Source organism: Furipterus horrens, unplaced genomic scaffold, assembly GCF_987537825.1.
Source record: "Furipterus horrens unplaced genomic scaffold, mFurHor1.1.pri manual_scaffold_1, whole genome shotgun sequence".
Classification (NCBI taxonomy): domain Eukaryota; kingdom Metazoa; phylum Chordata; class Mammalia; order Chiroptera; family Furipteridae; genus Furipterus; species Furipterus horrens.
The window spans coordinates 103,794,181-103,815,590 of NW_028327171.1; the positions used below are offsets into that span (position 1 = coordinate 103,794,181).

The 21,410-nt window shown below is 39.5% G+C and overlaps 2 protein-coding genes across 3 annotated transcripts in view; one reads left to right on the plus strand and one right to left on the minus strand.

The window, feature by feature from the left end:
- Positions 1–21,410, plus strand: part of CFAP91 (cilia and flagella associated protein 91) — a 137,228-nt gene that overhangs the window by 37,446 nt on the left and 78,372 nt on the right. The window lies entirely within an intron of this gene.
- COX17 (cytochrome c oxidase copper chaperone COX17) lies at positions 2,652–15,727 on the minus strand. Of its 2 annotated transcripts, none has more exons than XM_090277016.1 (3): positions 15,512–15,727; positions 13,208–13,296; positions 2,652–2,881 (listed from the first exon to the last, which is right to left on the minus strand). In XM_090277016.1, the coding sequence occupies exons 1-2, from the start codon at positions 15,616–15,618 to the stop codon at positions 13,212–13,214; spliced, it is 192 nt and encodes a 63-aa protein (XP_090133142.1). In that variant the 5' UTR covers positions 15,619–15,727; the 3' UTR covers positions 2,652–2,881; positions 13,208–13,211. The 2 variants fall into 2 exon arrangements, with proteins under 2 accessions (XP_090133142.1, XP_090133134.1); XM_090277008.1 differs by lacking the exon at positions 2,652–2,881 and adding an exon at positions 8,208–8,442 and having other exon boundaries at positions 15,512–15,726.

The window sequence follows — 21,410 nt, forward strand, 5'->3', positions numbered from 1 at the left end:
ACTTAGAGAATCAAAGATTCCCAAGAGCTTTCTTTCACTCTATCAGGAAAGGATACCTCAAAAGCAAGGGAGATTCCATCAATAGACGAGTGAATAAAAAAGTTGTATATATGTACAATGGAATATTACTGGACCATAAAAAAGGAATGAAATCTTACCATTTGTGACAGTATGGATGGACCTAGAGGTATTATGCTAAGGGAAATAAGTTAGACAGAAAAAGCCAAACACAGTAGGTGGAATCTAAAGAACAAAATTAATGAACAAACAAAATAGAATGGGGTTGAGGGGCTGGATGAAAAAGGTGAAGGGATTAAGAAGTACCAATTGGTAGTACATAATAATCACAAAGATATAAAGTACAGCATAGAGAATATAGTTAATAATATCGTAATAAATGTGTGGTGCCAGGTGGGTACTGGAATTATTGGGGGGAACATTTTGTAAAGTATATGATTGTCTAGCCACTATGCTGTACACCTGAAGCTAATACAGAATACTACTGAATGTCAACTGTAATTGGGAAAACAAAAAACAAAAAAAAAGAAAAAAGAAAAACCAAGGGCAATTCAATGTGTGATGCATGACAACTGGGTTAAGTTTAAAGACAGGTGGCAGCCTAGAAAAGAGGGTGGTGTAGAGGAAGAAAGACACTAAGAGCTAACATTTGATTCAAGGTGTTGGGGTTGAATTACCAAAGTAGGTGGAGGGAGAAGAGCATTTTTAGTGGAGAGAACAGCAGAAGTGAGGCACAGAGGTATGAAAATGCATGGTATGTTGAAGAAAGTCGGGTTTTTTTCTAACTTAATTAAAATCAACAAATGTTGCTATGGCCCAGTGGATTGAGCGTCGGCCTGCGAGCCAAGTGTCTCTGGTTTGATTCCCAGTCAGGGCACATGACTAGGCTGCACGTAGGTCCCCAGTTGGGGGTGCGAGTGAGAGGCAACCACACAGTGATGTTTCTCTCTGTCTTTCTCCTTTCCCCTCTCTCTAATAAAATAAAATAAACAAACAAATAAATAAATAAATTTTAAAAAATCAACAAATGCCCATCTGTAGACCCTCTTTTCTGAAGTTAAGGGGGAAGGGGGAAATCGGTGGTAAAGGAAAAGAACTAGAGCACTGAGGAAGGAAGAAAGGCCTCCCCGGAGCTTGCCTCACAGCAATGGTTTGGCCCCATGAAGTCATTTTGAGTAGTGGGGTTTGGGGATTTCCATATGCTGCTTTCATGGCTGCCTCCCAACCAAACCACCCACCTTTTAACAAGCAGCAGCTGCACATCCCTCCACCTTAGTCATGCACCCCTTGAGCTGCCAATGTAGTGATCCCTGCCAGCTGTGAGGGAGGAAATCAGAAGCACTGGAACAGAGAAGCAACCAAGGCTCTGCCCAAGATAGAATTTCAAAGCAGGTCATCTTTCTCAGCAAGCCTGAAAGCAGAGGCTGACCCTGGCACTTTAAAGAGACAGGAGAACCCATTGACCACTGTTCTCAGCCTACTTTCCTTGTCAGTCCACACATGTGTGCATCTGAGGGCACTAACATTTATCAAGCAATTGTTGTTTCCTCATGTTATTCCATGATACCTTTTTTTTTAACTGGAAGAAACAGGCTCAGAGAAGTTATGGAATTTGCTCAAGGCCACAGGGCTAGCATATGAATTAGGACTAAAGCCTGGGTCACTATTACTCTAAACCGTACATTCTCTGTACTCTTCCACCTTGGTAGGTACTTTTGGGAGTTTATATGTATCCATATACAGGCTCATGTATTGCTATAGGAGATTTGAGCATGCTGCTGGAGTGGCATCATGGGTTCATAAACCCCACATGCTGTCTGCAGTGATAGTGACATTGATGCATGTAGGAAAGAACCTGTGATGGGAATACAGAATGGACAATTGTATATTGTTTTTAAACCCAGACTTGATAGGAGAGGAAAGAAAAATTTCTGTGTCAAAATGGTGTGTTCTTATAAGGAAATCCACAGACATTCAGGCAGAAGCACATTAGAAAGTATTTGGGGGAGAATAAAAAGAAACCTAAATCTTAATTTGTTGAGTCAATTCAATTAAATAACCGCTCCCTGGTGGTCTAGTGGTTAGGATTTGGCGCTCTCAATTATATAAGCATTTATTTAGGGCAAAATATGTGCTCCAGGAATAGTGTATATAAATATGAACAAGAGATTTATCACCTTCAGGGAACTTTTGATCTAGTCAGAGAGGCTGACCTGGAAATACCAACAATCCAATAAAATAAGTATACTCAGGATTCAAGGAAGCAGCGATGGGGGAGTGAAGCATTTAGAAAAAATATCACAAGGTAGGTGACATTTAAGCTGGTCTAAAAAGATGAGTTGGTGTTCCCCAGCTAGGAGAAGGCATTCCAGGAAGGGAGAACAGAATGTGAAGTCAAGTCCATAAGTAAAACAAAAACACACGGCATATTCTGGTAACAGGGAACAGCTTGTTGTAGGTGAATCAGAGGGAGCAGCAGGACACAAGGTAGGAGAGGCAGGTAGGGGTCAGGCTGTGAAGTCAGCGCACTGAACAGTGCCTCATCAAGTACGGTCATGAACCACAATGGTCTGCGAACTGTTACTGGTCCATGATGAGAACAGAAATTAAGAGTATAGACATTTTTATACCAATTTGACAAAGAAACTTGTGGCCTTCTAGTTTAATAAAAAACTTTGGGCTTGGGGCCTTGTTGGTGTGGCTCAGTGGATTGAGCGTCGGCCTGCGAGCCAAATGTCACTGGTTCAATTCCCAGTCAGGACACATGACTAGGTAGCACGTCAGGTCCCCAGTTGGGGGCGCGAGTGAGAGGCAACCACACAGTGATGTTTCTCTCCCTCTCTTTCTTCTTTCCTTTCTCTCTCTAAAAATAAATAAATAAACAAACAAGTAAATAAATTATTTTAAAAAACACACAAAAGAACTTTGGGTTTGTATAATATTTTTTGGTTTAAAGTATTTATCTATTTTTTTTAAGTTTAATTTTCCTAGTATCAGCCTGTGAATTGGAAAACATCAAAGCTAATTCTTCACTACACAGAATTTTAAACACTGGGCTTGAGATTAATGCTTTCCCAATATAGATGTTAAAACAGAACAGGGGCTTTGGACACATACTGCCAAATTGGTCTTAGGCAGACACTACTCGTTGCCCAGCCTATAGCAACCTTAGTTTCCTTAACTTATGGAAGTCTGATTTTGCTTTGACAGTATGTTAAGGAAGATGGGCTTCTCCCACAGTTGCCAGGGCCTGAAACAGACTGGTCCAAGCCAAGCATGAGCTCCCATTCCCCTGGGTGGCAAGAAGTTTAAGGGTGGGCATGTGACCAGTGAGATATGAGGAAGTGCATGTGGGAGCTTCTGGGAAAAAGTATACTCTCTGATAGTAAGATCTGCTTTCAACCTGGCTTGAATATAGTAATGTGATGATGTAATGCTTGAAATTACCATAGCCATGACATATGATATGCCTAAAGATAAGAAGGATAAAGAACAGAAAAATAGACAAGCCTCAGTGCTGGAAAGTATCACTGAACCATTGTCTCAGACCTGGAACTTTCAACCTCCAGCCTTTAAGATGTAGTTGGTATTGTGGTCCTTGCAGTTGAATATCTCCAGATTCAGATCTCCATCAGCATTTCTATAAGGACGTCTCTTCAGAGAACAGTTCTCTGGACATGATTGTCTTACTCTATGAAGACTGAACATCAGACTACTTGTTATGTTCTAGCAATAATTTTCTCTCAAAATTTTGAGTAAACTATGAGAAGAATTGTTTCTCTAAACTCAATTTGACCATCCAGAATGACTTGGCTGTTAGGGGAACAAGATGGTTTAGTGGAAAATTGGACACCTACTCAACATCCATTTCTCTCTTCCTCCTTGTAACAGAATTCCAGTTTCGTTCTGACATCTAACCTACACATGGATCCAAGAGTAGAGAGATTCTGTTTAAACCAATCAGAACATCTTCTGCTGACAACTATTATTGGTTCATAAAAATACACATAAACCTAATTTGGCTCAATCAGACTGAAAAGAGAACACATGCCTTAGGAATGGTTTCTCTCTTATGCAAGACTTGAACAATAAAGATTATGATTGGCGTCATCAGTTCTAAAAGGGAGGGCTCTGATATGGAAATAACTTCTGTCTTAGAAGGCATCTTTGAGCCTATATTATTGCATATAGAACTCGCCCTAACGCTGGACTTCCAGTTACATGAGTTTCCCTTGATGAGGACTTTCTATTACTTGCTGTCAAAAGCTCCATAATACAGATGAACTTTCATCTAACAGCTTTTAATAACTAAAAAATACTAGGTATAGTCTCACACACAGAAATTCTTTTAAGGAAAGCATCTTGGAATATTCATCATAGCATTGGGTATTCAACTTTATATTTTTATCGTTTATATACATATACCCACTAGACTATAATCTCTTTGAGAGCAGGGTTCATGTCTTACTAGGCTTTTTTCACTACTTAGAACATAGCTGGCATAACATATATCCTCAGTAAAGGTTGAGTCAAATAGCCTGTCATCTTGTTGAAGACAAGATATACTTGTATGTTTGATTCACACGTTAATACTGAACACCTAGGACAGCTCCTTGCACAAAACAGGCCTTCACAAAATACGTACTGAATGAATAAATGAATTTATAACTCTGATTACATATATGTTTATATTAGGCACTTGGTATGGAAAGAACATTGGGCCTGGTGACCAAGACTCACATACTAGGTCACCAGTTATTTGACTACAGCAATTTCCTAAACCTCTCTTAATGTCTGTCCTCACCTGAATGTCTGTAAAATTTGGTTGTAGTTTCTCCATTACTCTCACATCAGACCCATGGAGGGTATAGTTTATCCTCAGGTAGACCTTGCCTAGGGACATGGTCCTGTTCTCATCAACCTTCACGTCAAACAGTTCAGTTAAACAGAGGGAGCTAATTAGAGAATAGTGTGAATACATCTTTATTAAGAGTTTGGGAATTATTGTGAATAGCAGGGGCTTAGCAAAGAGGTACACCAGAATGTGGTCATTGCCTACTAGGAATCTTAGATCTTCCATTTTTTTTTCAAACCAGTGTGGTGATATTTCTTATTAGTAGTATTACCAAAATGCTGCACATAATCTTTGGGAAGACCTAAGCACTAGGGAAGATGGGCAGGTCATATAAGATGTATTTTAGCTACAGTAGATGTCAAGAAGAGGGCTTTAGTTCCTGTACAGCTCAGGTGAGTCTACCAAACTGTCCAAGGTTGAAAAAATTAAGCTTGCTAAGAGTTTAAGAAAATAGGCATCCTCAGATACTAAATTACAAATGGGCACCCCCTTTCTAGATTATTCAGGCAGTACTCATCCAAAGCCTTGAAAATGTGCATAGCCTCTGGCCTTGGCTTAGTAATTAATAAAAGACTTTCTTATCAAACTTCCATTGCAGTGTGATGAAGGAGTAGGAAAAAAGAAAGTAAAAAGAGTGTATACATGCAGAAAGAGATGAATGCCAAGGTCACCAAAAAGTGGTTCTAGTGTACACTGGTGGAATTTCAGATGATTTCATCCTGTTTCCATAAAACCAGTGAAACAAAATACTACCCCCTGCCCTTCCACAATCAGAAATAATTTAGGTACCTGGTTATGTATTCTATTCAAGACTAAGATCCAATTCTAGAATGGTATATGACATGCAGCAGGCATTCTAGAAAACATTTGTTTAATGGATATGTACAGTTGGGAATTGGTTAAATGGTAAGCCACAGAATGGATTTATACATAGCTAATACGAATCACATTGTAAACTACTAACTGGTGGTAATATATGATAGAAAAGAGGCAATTACTATCATAATCTCATTAAAAATACTTAGCATAGAAAAATGATCTTTTTGTTTTTAAAAAACTATATAAATGCGTATGAAAAATATGAAACAGCATACATAAAAGAATTAACATTGGCTGATAGGTTATTAATTTCTGTAGTCCCTGGACATATTCAAGCAGAATCTGAATAATCATCTGCCTGGGATCTGTACTGAGCGAAAAGTTGGTTCATATCTGTCTTAGCAGCCCAAGATTCTATTCTTCACCTAGTAGAATGTTCTAAAAATTACAAAGTGCTTACTAAGATAAAAGTATTATATCCAAATATTCAAGTGAAAATACGAATATAAAATCAGAGAATTATACTGTTAATAACACTAAATGCTAGATACTGTGCCAAATGCTTTATATACACGATTTTAATTAGAACTCACAATGTTGTAAATTAGGTATTACTACTATCCCTGCTTCTTTCTTTTTTTTCTTTTAGATGAGACAGACCCAAAGAGGTTATAACTTGCTTTAGGTCACGTAAGCTGCCGCTGAACCTGAGGCCATCACACTTCAAAGCCATGCTCTTTATTAACAGGAATGAACCCTGAGGAATAATTTAATTTAGCTCCTTTATTTTATGAAAGAGGCAATCTTCCCATTACACAGAGAAATATAAACAGTACATATTCTCTTGTGTTCCCCAGTATCTTCTGTTGAGATTTGAAACTCAATTTATTTAAAAGCAGAACATGGCCATGGTTCATATTAGTCCTTAAACCACTAACAGAACCAGAGTTGTTGTAGTTAGTGAATCACACTCATGTTTTACTTCAGGTATCACAATAGCACAACATACAGGTATTTCATTAGTGAATTATTTGTACTAATTCAGCCTCTGGCCTAAGCTCTAATTAATGAGACAATTCTCTGTGGCTCCTAGGCATTAAACTTAATGATCCTAGTCTATTCTAAAATGTAACTAGCCATCTATAGCCAAACAGTTGAGATCTTCCAAGCCAAAGCATCCCAATGTAGTCCAAAATCTAAACAAGTTACTTTCCCAAAAGAGAGAACTAGTAATGAACAACAATAATTTAAAATGTTAAGACTGAGGGCTTGTCTAATTCTTGCCTTTAAGAAAGTTGAAACTAAAAAAAACAGGACTTCAATGAGATGATATGGCTACCATCCTTATTGCAAAATGGTAAAGGGTTATTTCATACTTCATGCACTGGATTTCAGAGATTTCATTGGATGAGATTAGTATTTGTTTTGTCCCACCAATTTGTATTGAAAGAAACAGGTTTTTATTCACAGGGTTCCAACCTTGGGGGGAGGCTGAGAACACTCCTGCTCTGATCCCTTCTCTCCCATGAGACCCAGAATATCTCTTGCTCCCCAAAAGACTACAAGCCAAAACCATACCCAGAAGTTCTGCATATCCTTATCTGTCCTTAAGCCAGTCATGCAAACAGACCTTCATTCTTTCTGGCACGTGCATTTGTGGTTTCAGAGTCACCATCTTCTTGCAGCAGCTCTCTCCTTCAGGATCTGGGGTGCACTGCTCCTTGTCTCCATATAGTATAGTCCAGGAACCATGTGCCATACATAGTCCCAGAGGCTGGAAACCAGCAAGGCACATGTCCCAGTGTGGGACCCTGCCTCCAGGAGTGGGCTCCCACCCGTGCGGGGTCTAAGCCCCTGGTGGGCCTCTGTACCATGAGAGCAACTTCTCCGTACCAAGAGCATGAGCAAGTGAGCCTTTCCGTGCCTCTGCTTTTAAAAGGACCCCCCGAAATCCCATATGCACAGGAAGCCAGCGGGAGCGTCCAGCTTTTCCCACAGAGCATCAGTGCCTGCCATTTTTGACCCTCTTTCAGCTGCCATTTTCAGTGAGGGGGTGTTTCCCAACCACACACAGGCCCACATGCATCTGGCCCCCCTAGCTCACACAGGTGATGTGTGAGCTTCCCCCTCAACCCTGGGGCTATGTGACAGTGACAGTGCTCCAACACTTCTCACAGTAACACTGTCTGTCTTTGATTAGTTTGCCCTCGCCCCTGGCAGCAACCCCCCTCTGCAGCCCCACCTTTCAGACACAGGGCTGGTTTATTCTGCCTTTGTTATGCAATTCCCTTAAACCTTTCCCTGGGCACCCTTTCCAACCCCCTGCCTTGGAGAAGGTTGGTATTTTTAATCTGCTGCTTTGGCAGCCTTCCTGCCCCCCCCCCCATTTTTGCTTTGGCAGGGGGGTGCGGGGGGGGGGGTGTTCCTTCCTCTGTATCCAGGGAACTCTGCTCTGACCTAACCAGTTACAACAACAAATACCCGGAGTTCCCAAATGATACAACGACATAGGAAATATATATCACATGGTTTATTCTATAATCTTTAAGAAAAAAAAATAAGTAAGTGCCGTGTGAGGATGTGAGGAACACAAGAAACACACCTAAAGATTTTTAACCAGGCAATTTCCTTTTTTCTTTTTAAAATAAATTATAGATACTTTTTCCATTTATCAAAGTTCATTAAAGAACTCCCCAAATTATTAAATCATCTTCATTCTTCAGGAATTATTCATTCACAGAGCAGACCACCTACAGAAAAAGATTCATTTTAGAAAGTCAGATTTCAAACATCATGCCAGACCTATGGAGTTAGGGAATTAAGGCCACTAGAAATGAATGCCTCAGCCAAGTAGTATTAACTAACTGCCACAATTTTTCTAAACCAGTCATGAAATAAAAGATCCACGTTTTAAAATTCTAGTTTTGTCTAACTAAAAATATCACCGAAACGGCTTAATCCACCACATTGTTTAATCCTTAGAAGTCTTTGTTGAAGTAAAACTATGTATTTATTTTCTCAAAATTATCTTCCCAAAAAAGGCTAAGGGCGTTTATTTTTACAGATACTCAAGAGATTTGCAAAGCCCTCCTTGCATGAAGTAAAAGGCAGGAGGTCAGTTTTGTATACAAAGCACTTCCTGTGGAAAATTACTCACTTCATCCCAAGGACAAAGGTAACTCTTTTGAAATCCATTTGTAAAGATCAAAAAGGGAGAGTGGCAGAAGATAGGGTTGCTGGTCTAGTCAGGCAGTACCAGGCTTTTCTTCAGGCAGCTCCCACCCTCCTCCAACCCCATCCCCAACCCCACCTCCAGTCCCTACCCTAGAAGACAGAGAACAATGCTAAAAAGATAAGTAATTTGAGCTAGCCAACTCTTCAAGTGCTTCCCTCATCTAGCTATTCCCTATATTTGGTTTAGAAAAGCTAAATCTCATCAACAATAAAACATTTACACTCCCTGTTTTCTAAAAGGTTCAAAGAAACAATACATTTAAAGAAAAGGTTTGAGCAGGAAAGATAACCAAAAATGAAACCACTCAACATTTCAAGAGATAGAAGTCCATAGCAAACACTGTTACCTCTTTTGCTACTGACTGTACAACATATATACATATATATGAAAGCTTCTGGGTGTAAGCCTCTTGGTTGTATCTGTGGGTGTAACGTCCTTGACAGAGAGATCCTGTCCTCATCTTTACATTTTTTAGGGTCTTAATAAATATCTATTGAATGAATAAATGTTTGAATAGCAAAAATAACCCTTTTCCTGGATTTTCTGAGGATCATGTTTTCATACATAATTACTTGCTTGTGTATGTGTGTGTGTGTGTGTGTGTGTGTGTGTGTAATCAGTATATTTTAACCTACTATTAAGTTCAGTTAAATTTAATAAATACTGAGTATCACCACCACTAAGTGCTAGTCCTCTCATTTCTAAATCAGTGATTTTAGCCCCCAAACTGAGTTCTCCAGGTTCCTTCTGAATCCTACAGACAGAATGATACTAGTTGCCATTTTCTCTTCACATTTTCGAGCAGGTTCTAGGTTCCTTTAGTTTCTCTTTCAGTAAAAGCAGTCATACGACAGAAGAAAGTATTTAGAATCACCACCATCACATACCTAATTTTCCTTGGGAGTAATTTTCAAGTCTGCCTTTGCTACTATCAAATCTTACGATAATTTATATTTAGAATTATCCCTTCAACTTAAGCCATTGGTTCTTAAAGAGGGGCACACTTGAAAATCATCTAGGAGTTTCTAACTCAGCAGGTGCAGTCTGGGGCCCAGACTTGTGAATTTTGGAAAATATTCCTCAGGTGATTATAAGGTACACCTCTAGCTGAATATAGCCTACTTCCATATTAACTCCCAACCTACTGATTTCAAGGTACAACTACTTAGAAAGTACACTAATTTCTACAAAGGTTTTTGAATTATGAAACTTTCATCATCATTACCGGGAAGACCTAAGTTTGTAAAGTTTTTCCTTTGAAGCTATCCTCAGAATACTGGTCTAACAGTCTGAAAGATATCAATTTAGTTAAGTTTATTTTATAACAGTGTATAGACAGTAGTGCTGGATTTTACCCTACAGTCAATGACCTGGTCACTAAGTTATATACCTATGCATTTCCACAATGGGTCTTTCTAATTAGCATTTATAATAAAGTTTTAGGATTACAGATCAAGACTATGCTCAATCCTAAAAATGATTATGTTGGCAAAACCTCATTAAATGCAAGGAGTTAAGTGTAAGGTGCCTGTGATTTGGAGAACATAAAAGACCTAGACTGTGGTTTTAATTCCATCAACTATCCACTCAACTTCCGTTAAGTCTTTTGATTGGGTGTTCCTCCATTTTCCCCTGGGGGTGAACCTGTTCCTGTTCCACCCGTTCCTATGTGGATTCAGATTGTTCTTCTAACCAGAATTCTAAAATACATTATTAGCTTATAGATTCAATAGAACCGAACTGAATGTGTCCTATCCACAACTCCCAATATATGGGATATTTCTTTCTGGTTTCTATTTGACAGTTTAAAAAGCCCATTCATGCATATATCATTTAATCATCACAATGACTTTATGAAGTAGTTTGGTCATGTATTATTATCTTTGCTTTACACATGAGGATACTAAGGTTCAGAAAGTTAGAACTTGCCCAAGACAACACAATTGTTTAAGTATCAGGTCTTCTAAGTCCAAAGCTCTTGCATTTTCTTTTATACACAAATAAAGAATATAGCAATTACTCTAACTCTGTTCTAACAACATAGGAAAACTCTATCTTCTGGTCCTTGTGAATACATGTTACTTATAACAACTGTACTACCTTTGTTATCCACATGAAGTCCAAGAGCTTTTGGTGCACCTAAAATGCGCATTTTTAAAAATAACCTTTTTTATCAAGGCAAGCTTGATCCTAGCCAACAGCTTACATAACTGATTAGGAAGAGTTAGATTATGAACAAGTAGGAGGAGAAACTGTTCCATGACGTGACCACTATATCTGTCCCTCAAGCTGGACCTGCGCCAGAACAGAGGTTGCTTTCTGCAAATCCCCCTTACAGACTGATCATAACTGATGTTCATTCTGACAAAAACCAGCACCCCTTGCTTGCCTCCTGCTCTGTGCTGGTTTCTGGAACAGGTTGTTGTTCTGACCTGGTCAAGCATGTAATTTACTGTACTTGGTGGCATTCACATACTAGTACCCGTGACTATGCCCCCCCTTTACCCTATATAATTTTGTGGTGCCTGTCAAGGGGTACAGGGATCTATTTTATCTTGTAGTCACCCAAGACAGGTCCCTTGTATATAAGTTTCCCTTAATAGACTCCACTGATTACCAGACAGGAGTGGCCAGCCTCTTTCTTCGGTCATTCTCTGCCCTCCACTTAGGCAGGTCTATTTTAAGTCTCAGGGCTCTTTCCTGGGTCTGGGTCTGTCTATACTAACAGCAAGAAAACCATGTACAAGTGTTGAGATTCCATGTCTTTAAAAAGTAAAGCCCAGAGAAGATTAATGTCTTGATGAACATTAAATAGCTGAAGTAAAACATATGCTAAGTTAGACATCAGGAGAACCAAAATTAAGCCCAAGGACTTTCAGCCTAGACTGTTTTCCACTACACAGTAATACTTCTTATCAGCTCCGGACAAGTTCCTTACCCCTCCTTTTCCACAGCTCAATGAGGAACACTGGCCCTATGTGAAATTCCAAAGAGGGAGGTGAAAGGGAAAGAAGCCAGGCTCTCTATCACTGTTATATTGGTATGTGGCTTTGGCATTATCTCTCAGCTATTATTAAAAGTGGTAGTGTGATGTGGATGAGGGGGCCTGAAAGTGGGGTGGGGCACAAAGCAGAGGGAGTCTGCCTGGAGACAGATTCTACTTCTGGTCCTGCTAACCCTCCTCAGGAATCATTACATACTTACAGGACTGAAGTTTCCTCATTTATTTAACAATCCTCTAGCAAACACCTACTATGTACCAGGTACTGTTATAGGTCCTGAAGACATGACCGTGAGTGAAACGGAAAATTCCTATTCTCTCTGAGATTACATTCCAGTTGGAGTAAAACAAAGCAGATAATAAATAAACAAACAATAAGCAGACAATGGTGTTAACAATAAAGTAGCCACTAGCCAGGTGTGGAAGCTATTAAAATTAAATGAACTACAGTCCCTCAGTTTTACTACTCACATTTTAAGAGCTCAACAGCCACATATGCCTGGGGCTACCATACTGGGGAGTGCAAGTACAGAACATTTTCATTATCACAGGAAGTTCTATTGGACACTGCTCGGACAGAGTGACAGGGAAGGGATGTTATTTTAGATTGAATGCTGAGGGAAAGCCTCTCTGAAAGGAGGGATTTGAAAAGAGACCTGAATGAAGTGAGGGAGTGAATCAAGTTGCTATGTGAAGGAAGAGCCTCCAAACAAAAGAAAATCATTTATTAAGGTCTCTTTCAACATTAAAATTTAGATTCAAAGTTCTTCAAAAAAATGGTCTGAGGTTTTAATTATCAGGACTTTATTAGAATAAAGGACAGTACAAAAAAGAAATAACAAAAATTCCATTTTTGTTTTGCAGAAAGCAATTCCATGTGTTGCCTACACCCGTTTAAAAGCACTTACTAAAGACCCCCAATGTTACAAAGGAATAGAGAATGTTTTCCTTTTAGTTTCTTTAAGTTCTACAACTGAATATTATGACTTCCAGAGCCATTACTTCTGACTTTAACAAAACCCCTGAGGATTTCTGTCAAGTCCTTTCTTGAGAGCTAAATTCTCCCCTTCCCAAATCTACTGAATGTCTCTCAGTTTATTAGCATCACTTACTTCCTAAATTAGCAACTGTAAAGTTATTTTTCAGTGATAATGCAGCATTATCTGAACTACCTGTCAGATATAATGTTGCCAATGACTGCTAAATCTGTAAAGCAATAGAGAAATTTGAAGCAATGAGCCTATGTATTATCTTCCCAATCATAGAGTATCACGCTCACCATTTCATATCTTAAATCCCAGGGCTCTCATGCACTCCTTGTGGGCTTCTATTAGGTGTCCACAGTGTTCTTCTCCTTTCTCAATGATGCTACAAAACAAAATGTAGGTGTTATCTAAAAAAGTAGGCATTAAGGACATTAGTAGTAAATAGGCATGTAAAATAATGACAGGGAGTGAGGCAGAACATGGGGTCTGAGCAAATGTAGCTGGAGTTAAAAAAATGCTATTATGCCAAATGGATTTTTTTTTTTCTTTTTTTGCACTTGTGATATTTCCATGCTCATAAAGGTATTTCACAGATAACTAGGCTTTTGGGGTGGGGATGGGGGGAGATCTGATTATAAGTAATAAGTATGCACATCAAATATTGCCTCTAGTCCACTAGTCCATATCCAAGGAATAATACTGCTCTATAATGAAATAAAACAGAATAAAATATTTATATTAAAAAAGGAGAGAACTTAATTTTTTACCTGTTATCACAGAGGAATTTTTGATTCTTCCCTACATGAAAATACACCTAAATAAATCTATTTTTTATCACAAGACACCCAACAATATAAATAGCAAAAAAGAACTGGCGGCCAAGAGCACCCTAATAAGACCCCCTCAAGATGACCAAAGAACTTTTCACTTGTAAGATTCACAAAGTAAAGACTAGGACACATAGCTTATTTCTAGGGCATGAAATGTAACTTTAGCAATGAATCATGTTAAGCCTAATTCAATTTTAAGTAAAAACTAACTCCTGACTATGGATATTATGACAGTAGTCTGAGGCAACTGACACAAAAGTAATTTAAAGAAGGGTAGGTTCTCCTTCCATCTAAACCCTACACATCCTTCAAAAGTTCAAGGGCTGCCCTGGTGGGGTGGCTCAATTGGTTATAGTGTCATCCTGTAAACCAAAAGGTTGAGAGTTCAGTTCCCAGTTAGGTTGTGGGTCCCACAGATCTTTATCTTTTCTCTCTCTAAAATCAGTAAATATATCCCTGGGTGAGGATTAAAAAAAAAATGCTTAAGGGCTGCCTGAAAATTAGAGCAACTGCCTGGGATGGCAAGCTCCTCATGAAGGTAACAGCGAGCATTCCTTGATCATTTACTGAATTCTATAAATACTGTGCTATGCACTCGATATGGCTTATATCATTAACCCTTGCAGTAACCTAGGAGGCAGAGGCTCATTTTACAGAGAGATGAGGTAGATACATTAAATAATTTGTTCAAGTTGGTAGACCAGGATTGAAACATTGACTCTGGATCCCAGGCTCTTAATCATGTTATCATACTATCTGAAGGTTCCCTTAGAACTTACTGATACTATGGAAGCAATTCCAGGATCTTTTGTGAAGGAACAGACCTTCCCCTACCCTCAAGGTTCTTGCTGGCTGATCTAGTAATCAAATAAGCTTGAGACATTAGCAAGAGAAAATAACCAAATTTAATACATATTTGGGGGCTTCAAAAGGTCAATAAGGATTTTAAGAAGCAGATGCTTAGGAGATAGAAGATTGTCCTGCTCCACAAATAGGTTCAAAGAGGTGATTTCTGATAATCTGTCATGAGCAAGGCCCCTAATTCAAGCTCTTCTGGGTACCTGAAGGCAGAAGATTCTCTTGAGCCCACAGCTAAAGCTGCCTTCAGCTCAAAACAATCTGCAAATTGTAGAAGCATATCTTGTCGTGACTTGTTTAAAAGGGGCTAGAGGGAGGTGTACATTCATTCATATTATCTAAAAATTCCTTCTAAGATTTGTTCCACTATAGAGGCTGTATAAAATGAAAACAGAAGTTTTTGTAGATTGATGGTAATCTGGAATATACTATTTCGAACACTAAAATGTCACCTGTCATCTACCTAAGGAGGGGAGGGAGGAGTTGGGGAAAATCTTTAGTACTGTAAGAAATGTATCCTGTATCCTACTATGTCGAAATTTTGGGAGGCATTACCAGAAATTTTTTACTCTTTGGTCTTGCTGAATTTTCTGTAATTGTCCATACCACGTGATATAACAATTACTGGTGTTATGTCTCCACTAACGTAAAGCTTCTTTAAATCAAGTAGCAAATGTATCCATTTCTACATCTTCCGACCTAAGGTATCCTCTCTCCTACCCCCTCCCGTTTCCCGCCAGAGCTGCGAGCTCAGTCAACAGCACAGCCAAATCTAGAGCGCCCACATAACCTTCCACATCGCCGCTCAGAAAAGCTAGGGCCAAGATCCGCCCAACGCAGGTCAGGGGGAAAAGGCGCCGGAAACAGGCGCGGGCCCGCCGGCCGTCCCCTCCCAGGCTGCGCACTGACCACGCATCGCGCGCCTTCTTGGTCTCCGGGCAGGCGCAGCAGGGTTTCAGCGGTTTCTTCTCCTGCGTCTCGGAAGGGGTAGGGCTTGCGGCCGCCAGGCCCGGCATTTTGCAGGCTGACAGCAGTAACTGTTACGGAAGCCTCAACTCTTCCAGCCTCCGCAAACACCAACTCGCGGGGAGTAACTTCCTGCAGCCGGTCTAAAAAGAACAGGAAGTCCTGCCTCTCTCAGCGGAAGGGCGTGGAGAGAAGGGATGAAAAGGGCGCGTGCGCAGAAAAACTAAATGAAGGAACTTGGAGGGCGCCTTTTTGGCGCGGGTTCGGGGAAGCGGGAGGGAAAGTGGGGGAGAGTTTATAACTCATAAAGGTTAAGAATAGTTAACCGGATATCTCTAGCCCTCCGGCCATCGGGAATGCAGACAACTAAAGCTCTAAAAAGTGAAGAGACTTGTCCACGCTAAACAAGAGAACCCACTATCGAAAGACGGCTCCCTTTGAGTGACAGATTAGTTCTCCGTGTGGAAGAAAAGAGGCCACATATTAACCTGACAAGCTGGGGGAGGCCTGCCAGGCAGCCTCATAAACTCAGTAACCTAAAGTAACCGCAAAGAATGGTCTGAAGTTAAAACTTAAAAACTACAGGCAGTTCATGGAGGGTGGTCGTGTTCTAGGCCAGTATTTTACTTTAACAAAGGTCAACCTTACCTTAACTGGGTCTTTGCAGCTATGATAACATACCTTTGGAATGTCAAGGTAACTTCCCTTTTTCCAAACCCCTTGGCACAAGCTGAAATCACACACCCCCTCATTGTTTTTGTTATCATATTAATTGTTGACCGTTAACTATCCCTAATCCACCTCCAAACAAAAGAAAATCATTTACCTTTATCCAATCCCAGAGGTTTCCACACTTTGCTTTCTCTGTCTCCCTAATTTATCACCAATGGACCCTATGTATTCTCCTTGCGGCTCCTCCTTTGATTCTAATGTATAAAATAAGGTGCTAAACTGCTATTCTCTGGAGCATTTCTCAATCCTTTGAGGTATTGTTTCCTGGCAGTTGTCAGCAGTTTGGCTCTAAACTCACCAAAAATTCTCTACAGGTCTTAATGATTCTTATGTTGACATCTGTGTTTCTGGGTGGGGCACTGCCTTCTCCTTCCTGCCCCTCTCCCACTGTCTTTTGTTGACCTAGTTAAAGATGACTAGTAGAGACATCGAGCAATGTAATTACACAAGTATTGAAAAAAATTCTGCTACCACCCATACCTTACCCCTATACACTTTAAATCCACAGCGACTTGGTGTTTATAACTCCCTCTCCTGGTTTGATTTCAGCATGAATTGTTCAATCAGGGCAAGTGTATCAGTTAATAAATTGCAAAATACCTTTCCTTGACATTTTTGAATTCAGTTAGATAGATAAGTAAACTGGCGTCTACGTTATTTGCAATAGAATGTATGTACCCATTGCTTTTTTTTTTCCTATAGAGATTGTTGGGGAAAGAAAATGAACTTATTTGTTAAAGCAGGATTTTGCAGCATAGTTCAAATAGCTACCTGATGATGGATATTTTCGGTAATCAAACATTCAAGATGACCTAACCAAGGTTTGTTTCTGTATTTCACAGATTTAGCTCAGGGAATCCATAGGTGGTCTGAACAGGTACTGAATGGGAATGGTTTATATGTGTGTTTTTTCCAAGTTACCAAAATCATCCCCATTTTGTTATCTAAAAACTTGTAATTATTAGGTTTCAGGGGCTTGGTCGAGGTAGAGAAGGCCAGCAGCCAAGTGTTGAACAAGACGGTTTATTGAGCAATGCGACGACACTGCAGGTTGGGGTCAGGGCAGATACCAGTAGCTCGAGTCAGGGAGGAGTGCATTTTTAAGAAGGTCTGAGACTCAGAATACATAAGCAGTACAGGATAGGCTAAGTTGCCCCCTTGTACAGCCAGCAGGTTGGTGGTTGGACAGTTGCCATCTCCTGATAGCCATCTGAGTCTAGAGCAGCTAGGGGCGGGGGGAGGAAGGTGAGCTGCCTCATGGGGCTTTTGGAATGGGAGGCCTCAACCTCACAGATAACCTTTGAAGGGCAGAGGCAGTCACTGGTGCCAGGGGCAGCAGATTTATTGGGGGTTAGGCAGTTCCTGACACCAGCAGTTACTGTGGGGGCTTGCTAAAACCAGGCCTGGATTCCCAGAACCCAGGTCTTATGCCTAAGACTAATAAGCATGATTTATTAATTATGGATTGGTATGTTTAATAATAATGTTGCCCTTATGTTCTCAATTCACTCTTATCTACTATTATCAGTTCTTTCAACTAGCTGTGCACTCCCATTGTTTAGTGCCACTCAGTGTTTCTTGGACTAGCAGCATCAACATCACTTGGAAACATAATATTGTGCACAATAACGCAGTTCAACAAATCAATGGGGAAAAGAAAATAAACTTGAGAAAAGTAAACATCACATCAAAAGGAGGGGCTCTGGATGCATTAAAGGTCTTCATGTGAAAGGTCAAACTAAGAAATTAATAGAAGATAGTGGAGGAGATTATCTTTACACCCAGGGGTGGGGAACAACTTAATTGACAACATTTCAAAAATACAAATAGGAAGTAAAAAAATTGATGAAGTTAATTACATCAAAATAAAGAAGGAGGCCATTAGACTGATGTGTCTCTAACCAAAATCTAAGCCTATAAATGCCTCCAGGTTACAAAATCAAAATGCTAAGGACAACCAATCACAAACAACCAACCAGGCTGTAGCCAATCAATAATTTCCTTTCTTTTCTTCTGCCTTTTCTATATAAAAGCCTTTCCCCAAGCTCCTGTCTATGAAGTGTTCCTAACCACTTCTGGTTTAGTGCTCCCCCACTTGAATCAAATTTTGCTCAACTAAACTCAAATCCTTTAATATGCCTTAGTTTATCTTCTGAAAAACAATATAGACAAAATTAACAAATCCAAAAAGAGATTGGTGTCTAAAATAGTTAAGGAACTTATAGAAAGTAACAATAACACAATCGTGAAGACATTTTAAATTAACATGTCCTATGTAAAAAAACCTCAAGTCTGATTTTAACCAGCAATACGCTACTATTTTAAGCCTCTGGGCTCTTTGCTTTTGCTGTAATTGCTAATTCAGTAGGCAGCAAGAATTGAAACAGTGACTATAATGCGCTTTTTCTTAGTACAGTGAGTATGTTATTATATGGTACTAAACGGGGACGTTAGCTGTGAATGGCACCAAGCAGTCATTCTGTGGACGGGACGACAGCCCTGGAAATGTAACAAGCAACAACTAAGGAAATACTTTATAAAATCCCTCCGTGATAAAGGTATTCTGAGCTTTCATGCCTCACTAATCCCAGGTGTGGAGACTTAATCAAGTAAGGGTGGGCAGTTGAGGTTGTAGAGAAGGAGTGACACCCTATGCTGAGAGAGAAGAATTACAGGGCTTGAATTATTTGCCTGGTTAACAGATTCAGTGGTAATTTTGTATAGTATTAACACTTCTGCCTTTACAAAAAAAGAAATGTTTTCCAATATTCACAGTTAAGTATGTGCTGTACATCATTCTCTATAGCTTTTCAAGAATTCTGAAAGATCTGAAGTTTGACCCTATTTTCCTGCCACAGCTCCATGAATACTGGTAGAAGCCAGCAAACTGCTGGGCCAGAGATAAAGGATAATTTACTTACAGCAGTAGCAGCAAAATATCAGCACTTTTGTACCAGTTCTCTGAGCCCCAGTACCCACAACATGATATGGAGAAGCCTAGATGACATCTGCTTACACGCTGGGTTGCATTACGAGAAAGGAACAGTGAGTTTAGGAAACCCCAGTCCTTAATTATGGGCAGTAAGAATGCCTGTCCTTTGGTCAAAGAAAGACACTATCTCTGACTACTAAGGCTCTTTTTTCTAGAGGCAGACACTATTGCTGTTGTCGAAGTTAATCTCCTATACAAACAAAAGAATGAAGGGAGACAGTGACCCCACCCCCACCATTTTTTCTTTTTATTTTTCTGCTTATTTAAGAAAGAGAGAAATATAAACATGAGAGACACATGGAGAACCATTTCCCAACATGGCAAAGTATAACTTTCATTTCAATGAAATTTTACTATTAACTAGCATCCCTCTCTAATATCAAAGTTTCTTCTATACTAGTAAAGTAAAAGACACAATTTAATTTCATAAAGATTGCATATTAGTCATTTTTTGCTGTGTAACAATATTACCACAAACCTAGTGATAATACACCTTTATACATCTTAATACACCTTAATTTATCTCTGATGAGGATCTCAGAAGACTGCAATCAAGATTTTGGCTGACACTGGTTTCATCTGAGGTTCCACTGGGGAATGCTATCTCACTCAGGTTGTTGGCAGAATTCAGTTTCTTGCAATTGTAGGACTAAGGGATTTAGTTTCTTCCTGGGTGTGGGGTGGAGACTGTGTTTAGCTCTGACAGGCTACCTGTAGTTCCTTGCTGTGTGGAGTTCCCCAACTTGGCTGTTTGCTTCCTCAAAGCCAGCAAGAGAGAGAGAGAGAGAGAGTGAACAACTCCAGCAAGGTGACCACTGCAGTCTCTATGGTAATCACAGTCTCACGTATATCCCACTACAGTTGACATATTCTATTGGTTAGTGTCTCCCGATGTGTTTATGGAGGGGGCTGGCTGTTAATTACTTCATATAATTTATCTGATAGGGTGAAAAAAAGTTTCAGAGAAGGTGAAACTTTAGCTGAGACTTCAAATGATGAGGAGTCATCAGTGAGAACATGGGACGCAGGATGAGGAGCATTCTGGGAAGAAGAAACAGAAAGTGGGAAATATAGCTATACCCACAGACAGAAAAATATTATCATACCATTTATAACATTGTACTTTGTTTCTGTGTTTTCTCCATCATCCATTGAGCTATACAAATTATCTTAAAATCTTCAATACTTATTTCATAGTAGACAGTAAATTTGTTTTAATAAATGGGTGGATTTATTCATTATGAATCATTTTATTAAGCTTTCTTGTAGCAGTTACTTCAGAGATACTGTGATCTCAATGAACTCACAGCTGTGGAGAGCAGAGTTGCAAATAATTACCAATACAAGGGGGCCAGTGCTATTGGTGCTACTACAGCACTGAAGAAACAATGAAGCCTCACTCTGGGGGACTTGAGGAAACTATATAAAGGTGGCAAAGTTAGCGCTGAGTCTTGAAGGATGCCTATTAGTTGGGGGGAATAAATAGGAAAAGGCATTTTAGGCAAAGATATCAGCTTGCACAGTATACGGCTGGTCTGCAAAAACCAGAAGAAGTTTAGGAGTACAGAAAATAAAACCAGGACTATGTGTGGAAAGAGCAGCAGGCTAGGAGTCTTATTATAGAATGTCTGGATCACATCAAAAGGACAAATAAGCCAACTTTAAGGTGTGCCACCAGCCTAATAGGATAATTTGAGCATCCTAAAGAATAATGACCAAAATGGGTTAAAACATCAGATATGTAAAAATGCACAAACTCATAATGATACAAAACAAAACCTTGTTATTAGGGCACCAACACTTGTTTTAGGATAACCAATAGGTTGACGAAAGTTGTTTTTATAGAATCCCAGATAATAAAGACGATTATTGAAAGTATTAGAATCACTGTTCTAGGATAAGACTTGAGGCATACCATAATGCAATGTGAACACTTTTTAAAAAATCTTTATATCAGAACAACCGATTACATGACATCTTGGACTCAACCAGGGAAACTTGAATACAAACTGAGTATTAGATGATACGAAAGAATTACTTTATTAGATGTGATATCATTGGTTAAATTTTTAAAAGAAATAAAGATGCAGATTAATTTAAGGGTAAAATAATGTCTGG